Raw genomic sequence first — 17,923 nt, forward strand, 5'->3', positions numbered from 1 at the left:
ACCTGAATGATTGGGCTGAATGGAGAAAAATGAAGAGCTAGTTAAAGACGCTCGCAGAAATGAATTTAATTACATTGAAGTGTGCAGCAGATATTGGTAGGACTACCCCCAAAATTCAGCTTCAACAGGCACAGAAGTGATCACCCCACATTTGTGTCAACTTTAACAAAACAGCTTCATCTTTCAGTCTAATAAATCAAAATGTTTCTATGTAGTTAAATGGATTAACATTAACCAAATCAACGTTTACTTACAGAGCAATTTTTGATGCAGAATGCTGCTCCTTAAACTTTTAGAATTGCAAAAATGTATCACCAAGTGGCAGCTTAAATACTAAAAAGTGTGGGACCCAGAACAAAACCCTGAGGAACCCCACATACTAATTTGGTCTTTTTAGACGAATATTCAAAATCTACTATAAAATCCCAACTGCACAATAAGATATGAACCCTTTCAGTGAGTCTCATTGATAATTAAGTAGTCTACTGGTCTAGTGGACTACTTAATAATAAATCACAATGCCTGATCAGTTATTACCTGAGGTTCTACTTGTTCAGATCAAACAGATATTTGGGTGCAGGAGTACGAAGCTTTACCTGTTTTGGGATCCACGTCTGTCTGTAGGTGAGGTGGGGGGTTCCCCGGTGTGAAGTGCTCATTGCTGTAGGTGATCAGAGGCGTGAGAGGGTGCACATGGTGGGGGTGCTGTACCACTGGAACCTTATTAGACTGAGAGAGAAAGGAATGATAGAAAGACAAGAAGAAATGGGGGTGGGAGAGAACAAAAAGAGTATTGTTAATATTTGGATGTTCAATCACAGGCTAAAGAGTTTAGAGCTCCTTCTGATGAGAGATGAGCTATCAAATTCCGGGTACACTTGCGGCACCAAACCATCAAACCAAAGTGGGAAAGCAGTGGTTTGTAATTAAAAGGACTTTTAAAGCGTCACTCTGGAATTCAACAACACAATCTAAGAGAATAGCTGAGCTTGCCAATTCCCATTTGGATTTGATATGTGATGAGACACTGTTTAACCACAGTTGCAGCAGAGTAATCGATCATCCGTGAACCACAAAAATCAAGACAGCGGGTGTAAATCCACAGCCATTAGCAGCTGCACTCAGCTCTGTTCAGCCTCCCCTTTGCCTCATCTTTCCACACAGAGCCCAGTTCATGAAGGGTAATAGTGTAAGACTGAAAGGGGTTTGGAGAGAAGAGGTGGGGCTGAAAATCCATTTCTGCTGGGTTTTTTTTTTTGTGCCAAATTAGCTTTAGCTATGTAATCTTCTTTTTGTGCTCTTAAGTGGTGCAGACTCTCTTTTTTCAATTACCCAAAGATTACAGTGGAGCTTTAGGGGTGTGCTGCCGTAGGCCCCCCGTGTTAACCACATCCCAGCCCCTCTCTACAGCCCAGGCTGGGACAGAGGGTAATACACACAGTCCCTGAACGCAGGATAACCAGATTAACGCTCTGCTGTAGATTAGACTAGTAGCAGAGGCTGCTCTCGTCTCTTTACCCACACATCCTTTTCCTGCCCTTAGACGTCAAAGAAGCAGCACTAATCAGGCTTATCATAACATGGATGATAAATTCAGGGGGAGAAGAGTGAGACACCAAGCTTATTGTGTATGTGTTCAGCCTCCTCATAGGCCACACACCCTCATTAGTGACTTTAAGCCATGCAAGAAAAGAAAAAAAAAACAGAGCGCTCCACTGTGGCACATTTCCAGAAGACTTTGAAAAACATTAATGGGGCTAGATGTTGGCAGGGGGGCTACATGCATAAGATGCACAGTTGCCCGACGCTCATTGACAATACAAATGCAAAGCTGTGGGCCTTGGGCAAGACAAATGTGTGCCGAGCTCAGTGCTGCAAACTAATCATCTGCCCAGGCTGTTAAAGGCTAAAGTTAACACCAGGCCCACGATGCACCACAAGTCCGATGAGTTGGTGCCAAACTTTCTCTGGGTTGTTATAGCTGTCTATCAGTTTGGCGGATAAGCACGGCCGTCTACACCTCTTCTATACCGGCAATTGTGAAAGGGGTTCAGAGTGTGTGTGCGAAAGTGGGGGGCATTGCCTATTGCCATGGTCCCAATGAAAGATTAATGAACCCCAGCAGAACTCCAGGGAGGCAGAGGGACTCCTGGGACTCATTCACAGCCCCAAGCTGAAAAGGCTAGGGAGGAGGGAGAGCTTTTGGAATTGAAGGGGCTGTTTGTGTGTCGTGGGGGAATCACGTGGAATGGGTTACGTTATGAAAAGACATATATTTGGAATCTGATCTTCATAAACCACGCAAAAGGATAAAGACGGACAGGAAAAATGGTCAGGACTGAGGTCGTAGCAAGAAGGGGCTGAAGTTAGAGGACATTTCTTTTTCTCATTAATCCCCCTCTCCATTCAAATGCCACCTCCCAACCTTCCTCCTTCACCACTCCCTGCTCCTTCTTTGGGTAATGCCTCAAAAGAATGCAACCAATTCTTCACTGAAAAAGCTTTTCAATGGGGAGGAATGGATTGAAAACATGGCCGTATTTAAGGAAAGTCTCCTTTAAATGTGGCCGTTTAAAGAACTTCTTTCTTTGTCCAAGGATCCCCGCCATTGAGGAAACAATTTGGAGAGAAAAAAATAAATAAATAAGGGAGGAAGGTCTGAGAGACTGAGAAAGGCCAGGCCATTTGCATTATACTCCTTTGTGGGATAAAAGTGTCACCAAAATGTGTGCAAAGGGCAGCACAGATGCTCCTAGAGGCTGTTACACACCCTAGTTGGAGGTGAAGACAAAACTGTCCCACAAAGTCAAAAATGTATAATCAAAAGTGTTGAACTTTTCTACAAAGGCAAAAAAATATTCATTCAGTCGAGGTCACATCCACAGTACTGGTTAGTCATCCATCAACTCACACATTCTGTACGTTTGAGCAACCGTTTCATGTACAGAGCAACATCCACCCTGGTTCCTGCTGATGTCAAAGGCAGAGCAACTGCATGAATGACCACCGTGGGACAGAGAAAAACCCGGGACTCTCTATTTCGGAAGGCCTCAGGGTGCTTCAGCCGCGCAGAAAAACAAAAGCAGGCGACATGGGAGGATTTACCACTCCTGCTCCGCAAACTAAGGCAGGGGAAAAGAAAGGAGACTCAAGCCCCTTACACCCCTGCTGACCCGCATCCTTCCCACCACCGCCGTCCTTAAATAAAACAAATACAGAGGAAGACAGACACTGTTCTGAACCCACCATGACTGGAGTTTCAACTCCCTGAAAAACATTTAAAAAAGTTGTTTGAAAGCCCCAAAGAATATTGAAGAGTACCCTTTTGTGTGAACATCAATGAACACGTTTACTCTTTCCACATCCTGGACTCCTACAGCGCTTGTTGCAGAGAAAGGCCAGCTCTGTGAAATTCAGGCTTCACACTTTTGCTGCAGCAGCTGTTGCCTCTGGTCATGTTATTGATGCCTTCGTTTCTTGTGCTGTTCCTCCTTCTCCAAAAACGCTCAGAGAAAAACCAGCCCTTTTGCTTTAAGTCATCATGCAGTCGCTGGGATTGCACTGGATTCACAGTAGGGCTTCTCTAACAGCTGACCACAGACATTAGCCACACTAGCAGGTTGCTAATTGTTTTTTGCACCTTTCAGAAGGGGAGAAATGAGGGAGCTGCTTCAAGTCAGGCAAATAAGGAGGCGGACGGCAAGGTAAAAAATAGCCTGACAGCAGGACAGACTAAGACAAAGGGAGGGAGGCACAGAGGTGGAGGTCAGACAGGAAAAAGCTGTTGGCCCTACATTTCTGCATGGTGGCACCTTGCAGGGCCAATTTGAGCCCAAAAGGGAAGGTGGCGACCTTCTGGGGCCACTGGGTAGTTGGGCAAAGGAGGAGGAGGGGGTGGGCCCCCAAAGCTTCTGTCTCCCTGCTTTATGTCATGATATGATGAGATGTCACAACAGCTTGCAGGGTGCTAATGAGCTGTAGAGAGGCCGAGGCACGGAGGGCGAGGCCGGGAGGAAGATGTGGGAATGACAGTGCCTTGATGGATTGGAGGGGTGGGGGTGTTGTGGGGGGGGGGGGGGGGGGGTCCCCTAAAATTCCAAAGCAAGCAGAAAAAGCTGTCAGAGCTCTGCCTCATCCGAAATGGGTCTGGATCCAAGCGACTTCACAAATAAAACACACATGAGGGCGAAAAAGGAAAAGGTTGAGGAGGCCATTCCAGATCTTAAAATGTGTGCGCATGCCAAAAACAATTTTTAGCAGCAGAATGTGCTTCATCTGCTATCATTCAATGCCAGTTACTTTTATACTCAGAGAGGTAAGAGAGCCCCCTCCAGGCCAAATACTAGAATAAATATCTGAGACAAGTTTTAAAAAGCACCAAAGCAAATCCTCAGATTAATCAATTAGGAGGGAAAATATACTCTATTTTTTATTTTTATCAAGCCCCACTGAATGAAACACCATTAAATTTCATAATCTTCCCAACAACATAATAATCTCAAAGAAAAGGGGAAAAAAAGGGGGGAATCTAGGGGCGAGTTTAAAAAGTGGATATGAGGTGTTGATCAGGTTCCGTTCTGAGACGCGTCTCCGAGGACAGGAGGCTCCCGAGACGGCGGCTATATTTAAAAGTTAATCTATTCACTTTGCTGCGGTGACTTGCCGACTGCTTGATCAGAGCGCTGAACAAAAATATTATGTGGGCCAGCGCCTTTGCTCCCTTTGCCGGCACTCGAGGCGTTCGTCACCATTTATTTTCACTTCCCCATCTTTGATAGTCGGCACATCAAATAGAATCGCAGAAAGGACATGTTCTGATATGTCATAGATAAATAAAGCTGCGCACAAATAGCTTAAATATGAAGTGGCTTTCGGCAGAACTGTTGTATTCTGTGAAGACAAATCGCCTCTTAGACACGCATGTGTGTTAAAGCCCCCCCCCCTTAGAGTAAACAGGCTCTTGAACTCCCATACCTGAGTTGAAGGGGCTTTTCTGAGAGGTGATATTGCATCACGCTGCTAAGAGCCAGACTGAATTCTGCCTTTTGAAATGCAATCAGCCGCTCAGAAATTCACTTGAAAGCCAAGCAATTAAGAATTTGAATTGGGTGGCGCAATTAACAAAGGAATATGTTAATCTGCCAGGTTATTGAAATTTTTTTCCCTTCTCGTTTCATGGTTAAGACATGAGCTCGATCACATCAGGTTTTGTGGAGTAAATAATATTCCACTGGAGAAGGTCACATCTCGGCAAGTTCACTGTTTTTTAATGACTCTGCGTGGGATGTTGATTTTTTTGGGGGGGTGGGGGGGTTTGTCCTCACGCGATCACAACAGGACTTTTCCGCCTCGAGTTTGACCGTACTTCAAAAGTGAGATGAGTCCACTTTACCCCTAAAAAACGCTGCCAAAAGCCTTCAGTGGTAAAGTATATATATAACTAAATAAAAGGGGGAAGGGGGCGGGGCTGCATTACTCACCCAGCTGCCTAGACTGAGGTGCCAGCAGCCCACCTGCTGGAGGAGCGAGAGCCCGGGGCCTAGGTCTGCCGCCTTGGCTCCCGTGTTCTCTGGCCTGGCTGCAGCTCCATCCTGAGGGTGCATGACCCCCTCTCCCCCCTCTGTCCCACCCCTCCTGCCCCTATCTTCCTCCTTCCACCCTCTATTCCTGTCCACGCCAAGAAGAAGCCCTCTTTTCTTCCTTCCTCTTCTCCTCCTGGCCGCTTCTTTCCTCTTCTTTGTGTGCGTGAACCTGGATTCTTTGGTGCTGCAGCCAGCTGACCTTTCTCACAGCAGGTTTGGACATTCAAGTGAGGGCAATCCTCAGCAACACCAGAGCAGGCTCAGGGTTCGGGGCCTCCCCACTCACCCACATCCAACCTTTTTTTTTTTTTCTTTTTAGGAAAATCCCCCCCAAATGTTCTCCTGAAAGCAGAAAAGCGCTTAGCTTAGCAGACAGGGATCTCCTCTTCTCTCCCAATGAACATTTTCACGCCGGTGACAGGAAGTTCAAGAGCAGGAAGAAATACTGAGAGCAGCTTTTCAGCACCGCAATAAGTCTTTCCACATGCAGAAAAAAATAAATAAAAGAAAATCTGTTATTAGCGAAATCTCTGCTGTACGCGCTTGGTCTGTGTATGCATTTCTCAGGAACACGTCTGTGTATGTGTGTGGGCCCCGCGGTGCCTCCAGGATGCCCACAGACGAACTGGCAGCTTGAAAAGCTTTGGCTACAAGGTAAAGTGAGCAAAACGAGAGACGGAGACAAAGAGGAGAATGCCGGAGAGGGAGAGAGGTAGAAAGAAGAAAAGACAAGACAACATCCACAAAAGGAGGGCAGGCTCAGAAAAGTGTGGCCAACAGTCACTGCATCTGTGTGATGCTGACAGTCGCCTCTTCATGTCCGCTTTTCCAGAAGGGTGGGAGGAGGAGGAGGAGGGGGGGGGGGGGGGTGAGAACCCGAGCGCAAAAAGCCTTCACTCTGACACGGACATGGCACTTTTTTCTTTTCTTTTTTTTTGTTATTCCCAATTTCTTTCTTCCCGCTCTTCCTCTTCCAAACAATACCTCAGAGTGGAGAATAATTCTTCAAACCCCCCCCCCCCCCCCCTCCATGCACACACACACACCCGACTCACCCTCGCTCAACGCCATTCAAGGTTCACGTGAACAAGGCCCCGGGGCCCCCTCCTCGCCTTTCTCCGCAACTATTTCACCTTCACAGCCATTATTCCCCTGAATAATAAAACCCAATGACGAGCTCTGTGTGGTGAAGACGGGCTTTTTTTTTCTTCCCTTTTTCTCAAAAACGCGGAAAGAAATTCCTAAAACACTTTCAATTTTTCCTGGAAAATTTACAAATTTTCCCAATTTGTGTGTAAATATATAAAGCACATTTTTCTTTTTCTTTTAATTGAAATGATTTGCATACAAACCTTTCGCATTTTGGCATAAGTATCATCTGCATGTTTGCAAGAGATTTTAAATAAAATGTAAACATTAAAAAACCTATCGCCTAATTAAAACATTTGTAAGCGTTTAATCAATTGACATGTCAAAGAAATTGCATTAAATGAGTCTCATAATGCTCCAATTATAGCCTCTAATCGAATCAATTCAATTTATAGCAAATTAAATATTAATTGTAGGTTTTTTTGGCGTCTCACAACAGGAAAAATGTAAATAATTTACATATAATAACTGAAATTTTAGGGAAGTTAAGAAACGCTGGATAATAAAAATCGAAATTGTGAGGTGGATTTAGCAAAATAAATAATAATTCAAGGAGAAAAAAAACTTTTCTCATGATGCGCGGCTTCCTTTTTCCTTTTTTTTTTTTTTTCGCTGTTGTGGTGTTCTCGCTCAGCCTCTCCATCGCTGTTAGGACACTGCTCTTCTCTTGGCCTGCAGCAGGCAGTCCCGAGGCCCGGAGAGCCAAAACAAAGCGCCGGGAATGTTCTTTACACAAGTTGGACAATAGCACTGGGGTTCCAGCTTGACAAGTAAAAGAGCTCCGACAAGGCGGCGGCTAATTGCCTGCCCTCCCTCCATTCAAGCGCCCTGCCACGCTCCTGCCATCTCCCATTGTCCCACGTGCACTTTCTAAAGTAAACTGCCAGTTCTCCGTGAGTGATGGACAGCTCCCAATCACTCAGCCACAATGGCATCAATGCAACAACACAAGCAAAAGGGATATTAAAGACGGAAAAAAAAACAATTCCACTTCTGTCCAAGACGTGCGCATAAGATCGGCAAGCGTGCAGGAACCAAAGAAGAAGGATGGACAAAAACTAACACCTATGGCCTTCATTAATACTACCTTTTCTATAATTAATCAAAGCAATTACACCATAAAAATACAATTATTCTATTTCTCTATTGATTACATTTTAAAGCTCCTTCTCTACTTTGGTAAAAATAATAATAATGATAATAATAATAAATGCAATAAATAAAAAGGAAAAATAATCCTATTTTTTTAGATTTTAAACTAAATTTACAAAATATTAAAAACGTATTATTATGATCATCACTGATAAATAAACGCACAGGAAAAGGAGATGTGAACACAAGCCAAATTAAGTCTACTTCAATGTTAATAAAATATCAATCTAAAATGTACTCAGTAAGAGAATGTGTCTAATGAAATACATTTAACATCATTATGTCTTTTTGATGCAATACAAAAAGTCCTATTTAGCTTTATGTCTTAGAGTAATACAAATCTGTCAGGCTGTCAAGACAAAGCAATCAAACAGTGCCTTTCATTACCCAAATTGTCAATCTGTCACTTAGCAACATAAGTGTTATAAATTGCCAAAGAGAGAGCAGATAAAATATCAATCGATGCCTTCAATCCAAACACACCATTTCTAATCAAACTAGTACCAAAAAATTGGGGAAAAATTACAATAGAAATGTAGAAAAGTCTTACCATTTAAAAGAGCTGTATTTGGGATGCTACTCGGTTCCTGGTTAAAACAAGCATGCTGGCACTCATGGCAGTGCACAGACTCCAAGCAGACTCCCACCACCATGTCAGCCACTAATCCACTGGGGGGCAGCACCTCATTTACGGGCAGCCCCCTCGCTAAAACCCGATGGGTAAAGCCGATAAGACCGCGACCGGAGGACCGGCCGAAAGGTGTGCTGGAGCCACTTAGGGGGGGACGGCCGCTCGTCAAGTTCCGAAAAGTGAAGAAGAGCGGCCGGAGCTCAGCGCTCCCTCTCAGCCATTCAGGCTGCGCTGCTCCTCTCCGCGTCTGCCCCAGACTCCCTCTTTCTCCCCCGTTCATCTTCATATCCCCCCTAATATGCTCTTTTGTGTCCATCTCTCTTTCTTTGATAAGTTGAAAGAACAACAAAAAGAGGGAGAGAAAGAAAGGCTTTCATTCAGCGGCTTGGCAGACATAAAGGTGGTGGAGTGCCGTCTATACGAGTTTGCCCTAACTTGGCTAAACTCAAGCAGCGGGGTGTCTCTCGTCATGCCATTAATCCCCAAAACTAGCCACGCTCCATTCACCGCCAGTCACAGTAAATTAAATGCAAAATCAGAAACACAAACACTGACCAGGAGAAGTGTCAGGAAAGAAAAGAAGCCTTCCGATCCGGGGCAAAAGCTGTGCAGAGTTGAAGCCCCCCAAAAAGTCCTGCCCGCCGGTCGCCAAAGTTTTTTCCCTCCTTATTTTAAATATAAAAAATAAAAAAACACATTAATAAAAAAGTAGCCCGTCACTGCTGCACAGCTTCTGCACCTCCAGCTTTCCTGGCTGAACCCTCAGACGACTGAGGGGGGAAAAGGAGCGCCAAGTCTCTAGATGAACCTGCCAGGCGACAAGGCAACAAGCAGCAGCAGAAAACACCCAAAAGCACAAAGAAATGGATACGAGCCGTGGACGACTTCCGAAGAGCTGGCATTAGAAAATTGAATCCGACCAACTGATGGCTGGAACAGAGAGGAAACCCACTCTTAAAGCCGTGATCCGACCATCCACCAAACCACCGCTGTGAGCCTTTTAACCACAGCAGAAAAAAATTACTATTGATCTTCAAATGGCGATAATTGAAAAGATCAAAACGATTAAACAAAAGAAGGAAAAAAAGAAGAGAATGTGCTGACTTACCATGTTGTGCTCCTTTTTTTTTTCCTTGGGAAGTTTTGGTTTAAATAATATTAATTAGAAAGGAGGAAGGAAGAAAAAAAAAAAACGCTCAAAGATGCAGCATTGGAGGTGTCAAATTTTTTGCAGCCGTCACTTGATCGTATTACTTCCACAGTCCTGGTTTCCAATGCGTCTGAACTTTTTCCCTTTCTCTTTTATTTTGTTTGTGGTACCTAGTCTTTTTTTCCCCCTCCTGCTTAAGACTTTAAAAGCCTTCGGCTCAGCAAAGCAGCACAAATTATCCTGCCACCTTGCTCAGCTCTGATGCTTTGGCCGCTAACTTTGGAAGGCCCTTTACTACTGCATCAAAATTAGCATTGTCAAAGCAGTTAATGAATATTAATATTGTATTTGTCATTGGAGCTGGCCCATTGCTGAACTCCAAGTCATCCATCAGGGACAAGATTAAGCACACAATTATTTCTGACTGACAGGGACCAAATCTGGAATTTTTTTTTTTTTTCCCCCTCCAACAATTTAAAGAAAAAGAAGCAACATCATCTTAAGGTGCCTCCCATACGACGAGCCAGGATTAATACACTTTTAATGAAGCAACATTTTGTGGTGCATGAGCAGCAGGAATTCAGGAAAAAGAGGAAAAGATATATTCTGACTTTTTTTTTTTTTTAAAGATCAAATTATAAATACCAAATGTTGATGGCAAGGGAATAAATTTTTTTTTGACGAAACTCCACTCATCTCGTGATTTTCTTTTTTCTTTTTCTGAGAGGTCTACATTTGCTTTTTCACCTTTTGTCGAAGCACAGAGATGAATAAAAGACGAAGCCCTGCGAGCTCTGCACCGCGAACATAGCCGGCGTTAAATTTAACATGAAACATTCATTAAAATCCCAGACCTGTGATGCGCTCGGCGGAGAGCGGCGGAGCGCTGACCGCGGAGGACCACACAGGCAGGCTGCGTCAGCACCACCCGCTGCAGAGCTTCAGCTCCTTCCAGGAGTTCTGCTCCCGGACCCGGTTGCTCAAAAGCTTCATGTCAGCGGGCACAAGTGACTATTTCCCCCCTCTATAAACACTTTCCAAACCAATAATAAGAAAAAACGCAGAAAGCTTCTTAACCTGTGCATGCTCTAAAAAAATTTAAAGTATTAAAGTTCATAATATTCTGCCATTCATTTTAACAAGATTTTGTAGATTCCTGCAAGAAAAGAGGCAGCATTTCCCGTCTAAAATACCTGCTTGGTTTTTCACATTTCAGTTTGCAACCTTTTCATCTGAAAACCGACACGCAAAGAAAAAAAAACAAACAAATACTAAAAATGAGCAGTGGTGAGGTTCTATAGAGAAACGGCAGATGTGGGGCAATAATGCCAGCAGCTCTGTGAATTGGTGTGAGCGTGGGGGTCAAGCTGCGGGGCTCACCTTGGAGCGCCAGGCCCCTGCCGACCACCCTGCCGGCTCCCCTAATACCATTAGCAACCCTTAGATGAACATACTAAATTGGCCTTTTGTTCTCATGGTGCCGATCTGGCCACACCACACGGCTGTTGTGAACAGCACCAAATACAGATGGTCTGACTTTTTCTTCAAATGAAAGCGCGTCTTTCTCCTCCAACGCCGCTTTCCAAAGCCGGCGGCTTTTCTTTTTCTGCTTTTTCGTAGCAACAAACTTTTGTTTTCTTTTTCTATTTATGGGAAATATTGTTTCCCTTAGTAAATATATATGAAATGTATTTTAACATTCATAATAAAACCCAAAAGAAATCAAATGCAGTTAAACATTGAATAAGACTTGTATTTTTCCCTTGTACATTTTTTTAAAGGTTTGATTGTTCATCCTGCAACAAAAAATTGGACATTTTATTAAATAAAATCTATATTTTTTATTTTAAATGAGGAATAATTAGGGCAAATAAGATGTAATTAATACATAGTTTAGTGACAACTCTGTATGACTAAATTCTGCTCATAAAAGCACGCTCCAAACGCCGCCACTCCAATCACGTTGAGCTAAAATGACGGCAATCTAGATGAGGAGGAGAGAAGGAAAGAGGCTGTGCAGAGCAGGCAGCCCGGCGTGATCACATCAGTGCGAGTATCAAATTAACTCCACGACTTTGAAATTTATTGATCTGCTATTAAGACACTAGTGAACTTGATGAAGTGAGTGCTGTAGGTGACTCTGGGACTTCAAAGTCTTGCGCCAGCCACATAAAACAAGCCACTTTGATCCCCGCTCCGCTCCTCGGATCTGGAGAGGGAGCGTCACAGGAACCCCCCAATTCTGCTCTGTGCTTCTCTCCCACTCACCCCGGGCCCAGGCTGCGGCTCGCTCCTCTCCCCTTTTTGCCGCAGCCTGCCGGAGCAGCCCACGGATCGCACTGTGTTGGGAGAACGGTCGGCGAGCGGCGCAGGCAGATTTTTATATTTGTACCCCCCCCCAAAAAAAAAATTACAAAAGCAACACGCACACACAGAAAATACAATATGATGTCAAAAACAAGCAGAGGAGTATGTCGGCCATCGAAGCATATTGGCATTAAAATTCAGAGCTGATAAGGAGTGGTTTCTTGACGCCAAATACGGCATGTAATAAGGTCTGCGATGAGAGAGACAATGGAGAGTGGAAGATAGCAGCACTATTGTGTGATGAATACATCCCCCTCTTCGCTTAAGGCAAGTCTTCCTACTACATTAAATGTGTGCTGCCAATCACACCTGCCTTTTTTATTTATTTTTTTATTTTGTGCCACTGGGTGGAGGTAGTAGTTAATGTTTCCAACAGGCGCCGTATCACTACAATACATGGAGACACACAAAACCATAACCGGCCCCTGAAAACTCTTGCTCACCAGCTAAAATGATGATGAGGGAAATGTTCAAGAAGAGAGACACTAGCAGAAATATCTGCATTCTCAACAAAGCAGCCAACCCTGAGCTGCCAAACACAAACGCGGGTTTGCCCTCCGCTGAGCTGCTAACATAGCAGCGCAGTGCAAAATAAATATTAACGGCTACATTAATCAGCGGCAGCACGGTGTTTGCGCTGAGGCTCAAAGAAGCAGGACGTGTGTGTGTGTGCGTGTTTGTGCACGAGCACGTCTGCACTTGGAGCGCCGGGCTAAGCCGAGCCTGTTTAATTAAGAGGGGGTAAAACAGATGACAAATGCAAGACAGTTAAACATTTAATGTGTGCTTATCCCACCCCCACCTCCCCCTTCATTTATTTAGTTAAGAGAAATTCAGAGTGGATGGCGTCGAGCAGCAACAAAACGCCGCTGGAGTTGAAACACAGCCTCGCGTGCCGCCAAGCAACACGACCATTTTTCGCCGACAATTGTTTTGACTTCCTGCAACTTAATTCTGTTCGATGAGAGCAAAAGAAAATTAGGCGATGAATTAAATAAATATGTAATATGCTAGAATTTTTTTTTCTAAATGTCTAAATGATGCTCTACAGCTTAATTACAAACACGGTTTACTATTTTGCAACATTGCAAATGTTTTAAGCCTTACAACTATATATGCAGTGGCATCAAAGGCCTGTGTTCTCCCATACTCCACCTGACAAAGTTTTTATCTGGTTGACTCCCACTGTGAATCTCATAGTGATGCTCAGTGCCTTGAGTCAATGTCAAATCCCAGCGCTAGAAGTCCCGCAAAAGATACAGAATGAATAGAGCCTGCGGCGCAGAAAGTCCCTTTGCTAAACTCACCTGCAACATCTCACCCACATTTAATGCGTCTGTGTCACATTGCATATATATAAATATATATATATATATATATATATATATACATATATATATGCACACATGTATAAAATAAACACAAAAGAGAAAACAAGAAGGAGAGGGGGAAAAAACTCAATTTTTTGGAGGAGGTAGAAGAAGAAGGAAAAAAGCCCTGTGCCAAAAGCATATATAAGAGAAACCTTCACCAATTAGTGGGGAGAAACGGGAGAGGGAGCTGCCGCGGCGTCGGCACTCAAAGAGCCAGGCCTCGCGGCGAAGCTGTCATGTCGGCAGGATTGATCAACAGGCCTGCTATTTCTAATGGCATGTTGTCATGAAGCTGCAGCCATGGGGAGCCACCTGCCTCAGTCCTCGCAGAGCGTTCCCTGTGTGTGTGTGTGTGTGTGTGTGTGCCCACGTGCACGTGAGTGTGCGTGCGTGTTTATGTGCATGAAAGATGGGGTTGGGGGTATTGCAGCAGCAGTACCTGTTCTGTGCCCATATATCTTTTACTAACTATTTGAAAACAGCCTGGAATCCTCTTCCTATTCTCGTGGCAGTCTACCTCGCCTTTTCATGAGGGTGGAAGCTTGGATTGTTCTTTATTTTCTCAGCAAAGCCAAGCAAAAACTTCAAACAAAAGTCTGGGGAAAAAAATCCTTGACAATATATAGAAATAATAACGATAATTATAATATAAAAAATTGTCATAGTTCTGTATTTATTTGTTGTTGTTGTTTTGATAGCTATCACTAAATGTTGATTTTTATCGTTTTCTTTTACATCTATTTTTCTTTTCATGTATTCATTTTTAGGCAAACAAAATTTGAATCGTATGCTACATGCTAGATCCTTTTTTGCGAAAAAAAAAAAAAAGTGGTAAACATAGATAGAAAAATGGCGGTGTAGTAATAGCATAATCAAAAACTAGAGGCGTTATTAAAAAGCTTGCCGTAATCTTCAATTTTCTCTTACATGGCGACCACAAAAGAAGAGCGACGGAGAAGAAAAAAAAAAAAAGAAGAAAAAAAACTGCCGCGGCAGCCAAACTAGCCAGACTCGCTAACAATAAAAAGTCAAATAAAAGTTACAGAACTTGAGAGTTCAAGGTAGCTTCGGCTACTTGGAGTGCATGTCACGTACAGTTAACCTTTTTATCGGGCATGCCTGTGGTCTCATCAGTCGATGAAATTCTTTGCCCGCGGCGGTGGCTTAGCCGAGGGACACGGACCAATAGAAAATATTTCATTGTGTTAGCATTTCAAATGGCGAGTGGAGGGTGGAGGGCATCTGGATGGGCGGTGGGGAAGAAACTCGAACCGATCGTTGCCAGCAGAATTAATTGCCTATTCTGTGAATAATGTCCCTTAACCACGAACCTCGGAGGGCCAAACGCTAGCAGAGGGCTTTTTTTTTTTTTTTGTTCGGCATCTTCAAAAGGCTAGCGCTTTGGGGTACTGGACATGTTAGGGGTTTAGCTCGGTCTCCTTTATGCCGGGGAAAAATAATCAGAAGCGCTGAACCGAACTGCGCTAATCCGCACCCTAATTAAAAAGAAATCAGCGAAAACGTTAAAACCCAATAGTAGATGGCGTAAATGTAAACATATTTGTCTGACGTATAAACGAATTAAACAATGCTCTTTTTAAGTAAATAACCTAATTATTAAATGAGTTTGACTTTAGGAGAAAAGGGCCAAAAACGAAACTATCTACGTCTGGTTTTAAGCCGCCGCTCGATAAATGGCTCAAGATGGCGCGACCCCAGTGGTGCTTCTATCCTTTTATTTGGGGGGGATTTAAGTTTAGGCTCGGCTTCACATCGGCCAAGCATATGCAATGACCCTAACTGATATCGAAGCATCTTTTAGCTTCATCTAACTCTAACCTTTATAAAGCTCTGCGGCTTTTCAGACTCAAAACAGCATTAAAAACGAGTATTGTTGGGAGCCGTGGAAGAGGCTGCCCAGGGAGACGACTTAACTGAAAAGCTGGACCCGGACCAGGCAGGAGCACTCTGGAAAAACAGCTGCTTATGCACTTCAATCAGTGGGAAAACAAAATGAAACACGCAGGCACTAAGGAGCGACGGGAAAAAAAAAAACTTTCTTAAGATGGGTTGCCCCAAACTCTCCTTCCCTGCGTTTCGACCTTTACAGGCCCGTTCGTATCGGAGTCGATTTCATCCTTCGGCAGATGGACGTGCGAATTCGCAGCAGTCCTTATTACACGCCTTTCTTTTCGCTCATTGTGAATTCAACCAACGAAGTCAATCTTATTAACTTCCGCGCCGGTTCACACATGACATTTTCTTCAATTTTCTCGCCGACATCAAAAACATCAATTAGCAGCTCGAAAATGGGAAGGAGCGAATGACAGACTCCGATAACGCAGACTTATTTGAAGCCGAGGGTAAATCTATTCTCCAGTTTTGAATGTGTTCATTACAATTGCTTTTTCAAAGAAGACCTCCAAATAGCAAAGAAATTAAATTTATCTCCTAGAAATGCCCAGAAATTGTTTCCCCCCCCCTTCTTTCCTTCTCTTTTTTTCTTTCTTTTTTAATCCTGTGTCTATCTCTCAGCCTCAGTGGGTGACACAAAGCATTGTGGTGCTGCATTTTCTTTTTCTCATTAGAACAGATCACAACTGCCACAGAAGTTGACACCCTATACTGTAACCTCCAGTGTAACCCAGAAAAATTACTTTAAAGGAGTCCAGCATGTCTTTGGGAAGAAAGCAGATAAAGTAGCTTTTCCTGTGACCTTCGGTTTTGACAAAAAAAAAAACAAACAAAGATTAATCCTATTTTTACCCTACATGTGGAGAAGAAATATATATAATTTTAAGATATATATCAAAATTTTATACATTAATAAAATTTTACATTGGTTTTAAGTTAAAAACAAAAAAAAACGATGTCACAAAAAAAAAAACTAACTCTAAAATAGAACGAAAAGCTCAATTGAAAAAAATGCCAAAAACATTTCTATATATTTTAATACAAGCATATAAAACTTTATATATTTTATATGAGCCACACAGAGTGTCAAAAAATGCTTACTTTCAATCTCCAACAAAGATGACATTTTTTCCTTTGGTTTAAACTTTTTTTTCCCTTTGGATTCTCATTGATCACTTCCTGCTACTCCCCGTCATGCTGACATCAAAAAGTGAAATACAAACCTACACATTAACGTCTCCTTCTCCTGGCTCAACTCCTCTGCCTCCCATCACTGCAGTAACTCAATAAACCTCTGCAAGTAACCTTTAAGTAACGGGCTATTTTTCGCCGATCTCCAAACGTTGTCAGACGGCTTCCTCGTGCTTGAGTTACATCTCTGAGGGGGGTTGAACAAAAGCAACTTCAGTGGCTGTAGAAAGACTCTCGTAATGCATGGGAGTGGTAGAGCGGGCCGGACGCGTACGGCCCCGTGCGGATCACGTTCCTCCAACCCCATTGATTTCTGATCTTTTGACATTATTTAGTTGCTTTTTATTTTCTTGCATGTCTTTTATTCCATGTCACAAAAGACAGAAACGTCCAAACAAGAGATGTTGGGGATATCTACTATCTGTCAAAAGAGCAGGCTTTTCCCGGCATAAAAGCGACCGAATGCTCCGACGCAGTGCCGAGAATCGGCGGGATGAAAATATCACTCCTTTCTAATGGGGGCTAATCAGATTTCGGATTTGCCTTCAAGCTAAAAAAGAGATAGAAATGTGTGGAGTAGTAAGGCTGAAACCAATACAATTCCAGTTCATCGCCAAGCCTGACCCCAGAACAAAAGGCCAGCACTCGGCTTTTCCCAGAACTCAAATTTTGTGATACAAAAGGGAAAACGGAGTCGAAATGCAAAATAAACCAAATGCAATTCTTCTTTTTTGTCTAATATCCCTTCTCTGAAAAACGCTGCTGAAGAGAAAAAGCGGGCATGAAAGACGAGATGATGCATGTGTAATACGGCTGTCGGCTGAACGCTGAACACACAGCAGTGATCAGTTCCATTAAGCGGGGATTTGATCATCTCCCCCGTGCGCCTTCACAGCCCGGCTTCAGATTAGATCACTGTGAAAATGGTCAAATTGTGTGTTTATCTCTGTAATTATTGTGATGCAGATGACAGAGATTGGTTGTTTGCATGTGGCTAGATGAGTGCGCACAGTGTGAGCCCAAGACACGTACACAACTCTGATACCAGCACAGGGCTGAACGGATTCCCTCAATGCCATTAATCCATTAGATAAAGTCAACAAAGGCTTACAAATAATGTTTTACGTGCCAAAAAAAAGACGCCGCATGTAAAATGACTTCTGTGTTACGACTAATATTAATAATCATGTTTTGGGGGGACAGAAATGGATTTTCAATGAGATTGAAAGTACAAGCCACCAGCAACAAGCAACAAAGGCGTGTGATGAAGCAAAGGGACATTTTTTTTGTTGTTGTTAGGGTTAAAACTAAAACATAGCCGCAATCAGGATATAAAAACCAATACTAGTTACCCTGATCAACTACTTTGTCTTGAAAGTATTTGCAAAAATAACTCATCGTACTAATGAAGGCA

The 17,923-nt window shown here is 43.2% G+C and overlaps 1 protein-coding gene across 23 annotated transcripts in view; it reads right to left on the reverse strand.

Annotated features, from left to right (window-relative positions):
- The window catches only part of tcf7l2 (transcription factor 7 like 2), an 82,981-nt gene that overhangs the window by 16,160 nt on the left and 48,898 nt on the right, over window positions 1–17,923 (reverse strand). For all 23 annotated transcript variants that reach the window (XM_023949751.1, XM_023949756.1, XM_023949757.1 and 20 more), the window contains one exon: window positions 597–729. In XM_023949751.1, coding sequence (XP_023805519.1) covers window positions 597–729 — 133 coding nt within the window. The remainder of the gene's footprint in view (window positions 1–596; window positions 730–17,923) is intronic.

Source organism: Oryzias latipes, chromosome 19 (genome assembly GCF_002234675.1).
Source record: "Oryzias latipes chromosome 19, ASM223467v1".
In the NCBI taxonomy this organism is placed as follows: domain Eukaryota; kingdom Metazoa; phylum Chordata; class Actinopteri; order Beloniformes; family Adrianichthyidae; genus Oryzias; species Oryzias latipes.